This window comes from Rhagoletis zephyria, unplaced genomic scaffold (genome assembly GCF_001687245.7).
Source record: "Rhagoletis zephyria isolate East Lansing unplaced genomic scaffold, Rhagoletis_zephyria_1.1 Rzeph_scaffold_09701, whole genome shotgun sequence".
Taxonomy (NCBI): Eukaryota; Metazoa; Arthropoda; class Insecta; order Diptera; family Tephritidae; genus Rhagoletis; species Rhagoletis zephyria.
The window spans coordinates 11,845-21,250 of record NW_016166779.1 but is presented as its reverse complement, the minus strand read 5'-3'; the positions used below and the strand labels follow the sequence as shown (position 1 = coordinate 21,250).

Genomic DNA, 9,406 nt, shown 5'->3' with positions numbered 1-9,406 from the left:
ACAATGCTACTGTTGTCGGGTGGTACAATTTAGCCTAATTTACGACTTACGCAATGAGGCTGAATTGCATTAAAGTCATGCTTGCATTACCAATGGCTCCAGTATTAGGGAGGTATGTGCTTGTATGTAATGGATCTTGTAAGTTCCTAGATGTGAATTCTTGGAAAATCCTTGCAATCAAATTTTTATAGCGGTTCGGCAAACAAATGTGTTATATGTATTGTGTAGATCTTCTGACGCCAATACAAACGCCCCATTATATTTTCTAAGTACATAATTATAGCATGAGATTTTTAATAATATGCGCTTGCCTATAATCATTCGCCTTGGCCCGGTTCATACACATAATAGCCAAGCTCAGTAATGTCATTGAGCGCTGTGTGGAGATATGCTATTATATTCATTCGCTTTGCCATCTTTAAGATCGCTTTGTTTTGTATTTATCGATAACTGTCTTTGTACTTTGAACTTATCGGCTAAAACAAAGTAGCACCAGCTGATTGGACTTCTTTGTTTACGTTTATCTCAGGCCATAGTTGTAAAATTCTGCCAAATATAAAAATAATTAAATAATGGAACAACCATTGGAGAAAGTGCTTACTGAATTGTGAGTATTTACATACACTAGTTGCGTTCCAGATGCTTCACAATATTCACGATTTGCAGGAGCAGCTGTTTTATCCATTAATAAACCTTATGGAAGGTGGTCACCTGGAATGACTTCCTGTAAAAATCTGCAAATCGTGAAGCATCTGGAACGCAACCATTGTTGCTGTAATAAAGCCGATTTCTTATGCTATCTCATTACTTACAGCGCTTCTCAGCCGGAAACAGTGGGTGTGCTGCTGGCCAATCGTCAAGGCCTATGTTTGGGAGGTAAGCATGAAAATTAAGTTTTAAAAAGGGATTTCACATGCTTTTTTTTTTTTAAGCAAAAGGGAAAATAAATCCTAACATGTCGGGAATTGGTATGGCCATCTCAGAACAGGCGTGCAAACTGGAACCAAATTTAAACCCACCAGCCATTTACCTGTACAGTGGGAACAAGTTAGTCAAATAAAATAAAAAATACATAAAATTATTCTAATGATAGTTTGCTTGCAGGCGATGCATCATAAAAAAGGACGGAGAATTGACTGGTGTTATTTACAAACAGAAACCTAATTGAATGCAATGTTTAAGGCGCTGGTGCAGTGCCCTTTTGATCATTCAACGAGATAAACCACAACTGCATGTGTAACCTGTAGATATAAATTACATAAAAGCCAATCTTCCTAGAGTTTATTCATAAAATTGTCGCTTTGTGCAAAATTCATAGTACATACATAAATATAAATATTTCAGTAATATAACAATTTTAATTATAATCAATATAATTTAATGTCTGCCTCTCTTTATGTTCTCATTGAGTATTTATTAGGACATTTCCTTTTTTCGTGGAATTTTCCGAGAGTCCCAAGAGTAATCTACAATTTTGTGCGTACATCTGAGAGTCTGAGATAGGGACTGAGTGAGGTGTTGATGTCATTCACATGTCTTTTGCAGCGACATTCCCACGCCAATAACAAAACTCATCGCATGATTATTGCTTTAACTACTGTGCTTGGGAATGGCGGCGTTCGTCTAGCTTGAAGTCATATTTATAATTCTTTTTAATATTTACAATGTTTTCTAAGCACCATTTTTTTTGTTATATTTTTTATAAAAATATGATGCAGGCTCTAACAAAAACCATATAAATCAAACTTTCATTCTTTAAAAGAAAATTTTTGGGTACGCAGTTACAAGGCTTATACAATTTTAGTAAAATAAATGCAAGTTTTGAGTGGCTAAAAATCGAATTAATTTTTAATAGTTTCTTTTTTGTTTACGTCGTTTTGCATTGTTTCCACATAAACATAAATTCCTTGTGGCAGAATTAATTTAATTATATGAAAAAAAACCGCTACAGCCATCAGCCAAAAAAAAATTGGTGTGTTTTAGCCGCACAAAACTTGCACTTATTTTATTAAAATTGCATAAGCCTTGTAACTGCGTACCCAAACATTTAAAAAAATTCCGTTAAAAGGCTCAAAATTTAGATATAAATTTGTGGAATTCTTCTAAATTCTGTATAAGGTTTGGAAGATAGGTTTATGCGGTTTTTTGTTAGAGCATGAACCATATTTTTATAAAAGATAACAAAAAAATTTTAGCTTGATAAACATTGTAAATGATTTGGCATTTGCATATTCGTTGCATTTGTAAATTCGCATCAATAAAATGCAATTCCAACCGCAAATCCAAAACCATTTCCACAACATCTTGAATAGGGTTGCCAGATTTTGAAACAGGGAAAGGAGTACATTTCTATTTTCTATAGAAAAAAAGCAGTACAAAAAGTTTGCCTACCCCTGAATCTAAAGTATTTTTGCAAGAAAATTTTGAAAATTTTTTTTTTGTCTTTTATTTTTCGTCATATTTTCGGCATTTACAGTCGGATCTTATCTCGTACAAAGTTTAGAAAAATTTCAAGCTTTATAATAAAAAATTTGTGGTAAAATTTCGGTATGCAGTTCAATAAAGTAAAAGTTTGAAGTAGCTCAAATTCTGGTTGATTTTTGAGAATTTTTTATTATACGATGTTGCGCATTTTTTCCATATGTATAAAAAAAAATGTCGAGCATGCATTACATGGAAAAACTACTTAAGAAAAAAATTTTGGGCCTATTCAAGTTCACATTATTACACTAAATTAAATGGGCTGAAAATTAGTCAGCCTTATCATGAGTTTTATTTTCACCGAATCGGTTCACTTTTCACTTTCCACATAGGTTTCCATGAAAAGTAGCGTTGAAGGACAACATCAAGAGCTAAAAGTTTTTCAATAGTAAGACAAATCATATTTTTTCATTCCCTCGCTAAATGACACATTTCCAAATCATACGCGCAACGTGTGTCGAATGCAAAACGAAAGAAGAAAACAAATCCCAAGAGTATGAAGTATGAATACGTTCATATGTGTATAACACCGTCAGCCAGAAAAATTATTAGAAATCAACGCGATTTTCCAGAGTCTTGAAATTTGCACTTTAACCTAATAAAATTTGGTCGGCTATAGTGGCCAAACATATAAATTTTCTAAAAATTCCGAATAAAAAGTTTTAAGTTTTTGGGTGTAATTGTTAAAGTTTTTTGAATTTTTAACCGACTTCAAAAAAAAAGGAAAGATAGCCAAAACTGGTCAAAATGTCACTTAACTTAATCAGCTTACTTCAAGTGTACATATGTATGTGTATGGATATGTGTATGTATGTATGTATGTACCGATATTGAACTTATATATGTTTGTAAGTCTATACACATGCAAGTGCAAAGGGTTTGGCAATTTGGGTCACGCCTTTACCGCTTGGTTTGATACATACATATACATATACTACATATCTATGTATGTATGTACTAGGACATTCAATCCTGAAGAATTTTTATAATCCCGAGATTTCGGTATGCCAAAAACCGTATCCCGGTATTCCGGGATTTTTCGAGATTTCGACTTTATCACAATTTTTGCATTTTGCAGTTAACCGATTCTTTTTGCAGAGATTCGATTTCCACTAACAGGTCTATTCTGCGCTGGTAACATAAATTTTATAACCGGTAATTAAAGTGTCTATCAATTTTTAAACCTTTTTCGCATTCTGTGCTCTCTTGTTACCGGTAAATTTGGTTACCATCTCATAAGCTGATAACAAAATATTTCCCCGTGAAATATGCGATACAGGAATTTCCACAAATCTTCATAGCTGAGTTGCTGAATATTTTCACTGCATTACCAACGTACCTAGAATCGCAGAAGTGGTAACATTTTTTGGTAATAAAATTTTCCGGTCAGAAAATCTTTGGTAACGTGCAGAATAGACCTGTAAATCACACCAAAAAAGTAAAATGAAGATGAAGAAAATGATTTCAAATGCTACCAGGTTTTTTACACAGTTCTTGCACAAAATTTGGAAAAGCTACCGGTATTTGTGCATTTTCTGAAATTCACTTCCAAGTGCAAATTACCCAAGAGCACTTTGAATTCCAGGTTTAGTGTTCGGTAATTCTCGTTTTCATGTGAAATGCTCGTGAATTATTATTTTTTTTTTGTTTTCAACAACACTTTCACTCGGTAGTAGAGTTCACTCTTTGATGCGAAACTATGTGCGTTTGAGCGAAAGTGCGAAAATTGGAACAAAACAAACGCTAGTTCTTTTCTTTCGCATTTTCGCATCAAATAGTAAACTCTACTTGTAAATAAATTAGAAAAAATCTCGGGATTCCGGAGCTGTAATCCGGCGATCACGGGATTCTGGATCCCAGGATGGAATACTGTATTATATATTATATATGTATATATATAGCATGTACTATGTAAGGACACTTTGCTGTGCATCTACGCATTGTTTGTATACATATTTGCCTTGTGTGGTGAAAATAGTAAAACAAATGCGCATGCGTGTGTGAGTTCTGTCGCTTCGCTAACGAGTTTATTGTAATTTTTCTGCATTCGCGACAACAAGTGTGCGTGTAGGCACGCATAGTTCGCATTTCTCTTTGCATTTTGTTTACCGCCGGCGTTGTGGCATTTATATAGATAGCTTCATGCTTGTGAATGTGTGAATATTTTCACCTTTTAAATTTAGCAGAGCAGTAGTGTAAAAATGCGCTTCTAACTATTTTTCAAACATACATACATACATACATACATACAATATGCATAAGGGTGAACCCACATTTTTATGTGCATTTCATTTCCCTTCTAACGCTTTCTCATCTAGATATGCACCTGTGAATGTATATATCGTCGTTTAAAGTGATAAACTGCGTATCAGCTGTAGAAGTTATTTTCTTATATGTCCGCCAAAAACCCACAAAAACTCCGAAACAGACACGACAACAGACACTATTAAACTGAAAAACAAAACACCATAATTTTATAAATAGACTCACGTACGCAAAAATTAGGAGATTTCCCGTTATTACTGCTTATGTGCAAATAGCAAGTTTTCTTAAAACCTTCAGGTTTCATACCCATATCAAAATATTATATTTAACTTGTTAATAAAATTAATTTTGAATTTCAAAATAGTTGGTAACCCTATACAAAAATATTTTTGAAATATAGCTTTCTTAAAACTTCCGTTTGATACCCATGTAAAAATATTTAATTTAACAAGTACATAATTTGATTTTGAATTCCTAAGCACTAGATTTCTCGTCCACAAAAATAATCGAGCATATCAGACTTGTTTTCCACGAAATAAAATCCGAAAATTTTGGTGTGGAGTTCTAGCTTTTAGTAAGCTACCCTATTGAAAAACATGCATTTTCGAAATAAATCCTTACGTTTGACACCGAAATTGTTATAATATTTTACTTAACTTATATACTGATTTTCAATTAAAAAATGCGGAATTTGTGTTCCAAAAATATCGGTTATTTAATTTCAGGTTGTAACCTATCTGTTTGCGAAATTTCACTGAAATACATCCAGCTGTTTTAGCGTGCCAAATGTATGTATTTTGTCTTGTAAATAAAAGTTTCTATTCTCAACTATTCTGGAAAAAAATCATAAAACTATCAAAACGCAAAATTGCTCTCAGAGAAATAGAGAAATCCCAAAAAGTACGGGGAACGCATTTCGGGTAAAAATTGGTACCTTTGTCAAATACATCGTAGAAGCCATTTTTTGTTTGCAAAGCCGTTTTTTATCATTTGGTGATTAGCAAAATTATACACAGACATACATATAATATATAGGAAAATAAGCAAATATAAGTGTTTTACTTTTTGTTTACTTAACTTTTAATTTTCTTTGACATTACAGAAAAGTTGATGACTTGAGACTTTACCAGCGAAAATTCCTCGCGTAAAATCTTTCAAAAAAGATAGATCCTCATTTAACTCTTTCTTGTCCTCCCCTTTGCTAGAGAACCGAGTATGGTAACGCTTTCTGGTAATTTCTGGCATTTACTGACAAATGACAAATATTAAGTCATGGTTTTTTCATCGCCGTTTAAATTGACAGTGGCAAAAATAAAAAAAACAATAAATTAATTTATTAACTGAAAACTTTTCATTAAGGGGCAAATGAGCAAAAGAGCAAATGAATTTGTTTAGCTCTCTATTCCAACTCCGCTCCAGCTAAAATCCTTTGTTCCTTACCTCCTTAAATAATTATTTATGATACATATATATATGTATATCTCATAGTTCTCTTACCTACACTTTGTATGTATAGTCATAAAAAGTTTGGAAATTTCCATCCTACAGATAGGAAGGAGCTTCCGCACGAATGCTTTGAAATCACTCATACGCCATGTACTTCCCAGCGAATGCTGTTTTTTCTGAAAAATTTTCTACACAAATAAATTTTCATACCACGGTTGCAAGCATACGCTCATTTAAGTAATGAAAATTGGTAAAATTACCGCAAAGGAATCGCCATGCCGATGCTTTCAATGTATGTACGTATGTATTAAGGCACAAACCAGTGGTACTCTAATCAATATTTATGCAAACACAATGCAATAAAGTACCAAGCAGTCAGTGCAGTAAACGAGCAAAGGGAAAACAGCAGTCTATTTGTGCATCATCATTTGCCTGTGTGCTATTGCCGTTGCATATTTCTGAAAATGAATTCCAACAAGTGCGGTCAAACGCGAGCTCGCGCAGCTAAACATAAAAACCGCAGCGCACAAAACCAAAAAAACCGCATTGGGGCCATGAACCAAAGGATCAATACCAATGAATAGGTGTTTGTGTTTGTGTTTGTGCTAGTGTGTGTGTTTGACTAAAAAAAAAGAGCTAGCGGTGGTGTTTGAAAGCGAAACTTATTGGTTGGTCTAGTCTGGTTTTTTTCGTGTTTTTTTTCAGTTTTGGCTATCAGTTTTTACCGGCATTGAATGATGAAATACTCGTGGCATACATACCTACTTATTCAGCAGCAATAAATGACCTAAAAATGAGTGTTATGCAGGCGAAATAGGCGCAGACACATGCAGGCGTACATTTTTGAACATTTTACATGCATACTAATGTAGTAAATATGTAGTTAGATGCGCGCTTTTCACCAACAACAACATAGTGCAACTCGAACGTCAAAAGCTGTAAGGATAGATAAATTAGGTTGTAACTTTGCTAAACATTCCTACATTCATGCATGCTGTCGATGATTGATAGTCAATGATGAGGTCATCCATTTCTCGTATTATTTCAGAGTTTTTTTTTGTTTTTTTTTTTGAAAAAAGAACGCCATAAATCACTATTTAAACACTATTTGGAATCAAAAGAATGTGAGAGTTTCTTTTGCATTCTGGTGAAATTGTTGGCGCTGTATTTGATCACACAGCCCTTCGATTTTAAAGTATAGTAAGAAAAATTAGTCCTTTCTTTTTCAATGAAACCTCTCCGCCCATCCCGTTCTTCGGACATGCCATTCCCATCTGTGAACAAATTTTAGAGGAATTTGGTTGCCCATGCTATCACTATCCTTTTGGAGCCCACATATGTGTTTTTTTTTCGGAACTGAAACACGAAACCAACACTTGCAGAAAACAGCCCTTAGGCTACATGCTGCCCATTGCAGTGTTTTCATGCTCACTTTAATCTGTCTCAAATCTATATGATTTAAGAGCTCAGGTGTTAGTCTCTCAACACAGCGCTGCTAAAAGAATCAACTCTTATAATTTCACTGGCGTGGAAGTGACACAAAAAGTGTTCCAACGTCTCATTCTCTTCAAGGTAGGGAGCGCAAATGGGATTGTCATGTATGCCGAATAACTGTAGTTAGGTACTTGTACCACGTAAATCTTGTTGTCTACAGTCTCCCACGTTGTCTGCAGCCCGATCTGTTAAATGAAAACAAAAACCTACAAATACTCGCTGAGATTGTGGACCATCATTTGAGGAAGTCTTTGCAGAACGAAATATTTACCAAGTTTCTAACAGTGGACCCGATGACCGAAGATGGAAGCGCTATAACTGACTGCGGACCGAGCAATGCGAGGCTTTAATGTAGGTTTGAAAGCACGCCACTCTGGGGGCTAACTCGGGGCTCGTGAAGTATTGACCTTATTTTGTCTGAAAAATTATGAGATACTGCGCGAGTATTGAAGAAATCCAATTTAGCAGCATAGTAGTTATCTTATACATGCTCTTTTTTTTGCCGCACTATGCATGATACCGGTACTTAGAGGAAGACCGCCCATTGAAGGAAGACAGCATATCGGTATCTTGTACCTCCTAGTAAAAAGAACAAGCTCCGTTTTACTTGGGGTTACACCCAGTCCGCAACTATAAACCCTCTACTCAACCAAGTTCAGGGTTCAGGTAGCCCTGCATAAAATCAAACAGTGTTTCCGGAAACTCTCCTTGGATATAAATGCTACGTCGTCAGCATAGGCAACTACCCGCCAGCCACTTCTTTACAGAGGCCCCAACAGGTTGTTGACGACAACGTCCCAAAGCAGCGGTGAAAGAACTCAACCTTGCGGAGTACACACACATCCCCGGATTGAAGCGCTGCCCCACTCTGCCACGACAGTCCTGTTGCAAAGCGAGCGGTCAATAAATATGACAAGGCCGGCACCGACCTCTATCTTATTTAGGGAGCTAACTATAGCCTCCCGTAAAACATTATTAAAAGGCCCACGATGAAGGCACCCACCGCGAATTCCTTCTGTAAAAAGGTCTGCTCGATATCCTCATCGACCGTGTGCAGGGCCGTTTCGACAGACCTGCCCTGACATCAGGCATGCTGTTCCATGAAAGGCGCTCCCTGAGGATCCCACTTCTTAAGTGCAGATCGATCAGCCCCTCCAGCAGCTTTAAAAGAAAAGGAGGAGAGACTTATTTGCCTGCAGCTCCTGTGTGATATATGAGAGGCTCTGCTCACCTTGGAAACTAACACAACTCTTACCATTCTCCAAGGCCCAAAGATAGGCCCTAACGGTACATACGTATTTTTTTACTGCGATAAAGAAGGGTGAGATAAAGAGCAAACCACTTCCGACTTTGTTTTCTTTGGACCAGCCTAATGTACATACATAGACTGTGCAAGACTCACATGGTTATAGTGAATGGTTTACAATATTTTTTTTCCACTTTGCGCGTAGCAGTGTATGCATTCGTACGTCGCGTTTACCATTTCGTATGTGTTTGCATTGGTACTTTTGCGGTAAGTTGTAGTGCAAAAATTAATGGTTTTGCTGACGCAACATCTGGCGTGTGTCGGAATTATGGGGAGCAAAATGTTACAGGCCGCGACCACCAATACAGGCACACACTAATGTACAGGCGGCAAATGAATGCGCTGTCATATCAACGAAAGCGAAAAGTGAAAAGCAACGCAACGCCAAAAAACATTGAAAAGCTGTCGAAACTA

General features: G+C 36.0%; 1 protein-coding gene across 1 annotated transcript; it reads left to right on the top strand.

Moving 5' to 3' along the window:
- The first annotated feature begins 469 nt into the window (after positions 1–469).
- On the top strand, positions 470–1,334 carry LOC108375966 (uncharacterized). Its single transcript, XM_017632127.1, has 4 exons — positions 470–607; positions 815–876; positions 933–1,047; positions 1,105–1,334. The coding sequence occupies exons 1-4, from the start codon at positions 573–575 to the stop codon at positions 1,166–1,168; spliced, it is 276 nt and encodes a 91-aa protein (XP_017487616.1). The 5' UTR covers positions 470–572; the 3' UTR covers positions 1,169–1,334.
- The last annotated feature ends 8,072 nt before the right edge of the window (positions 1,335–9,406 follow it).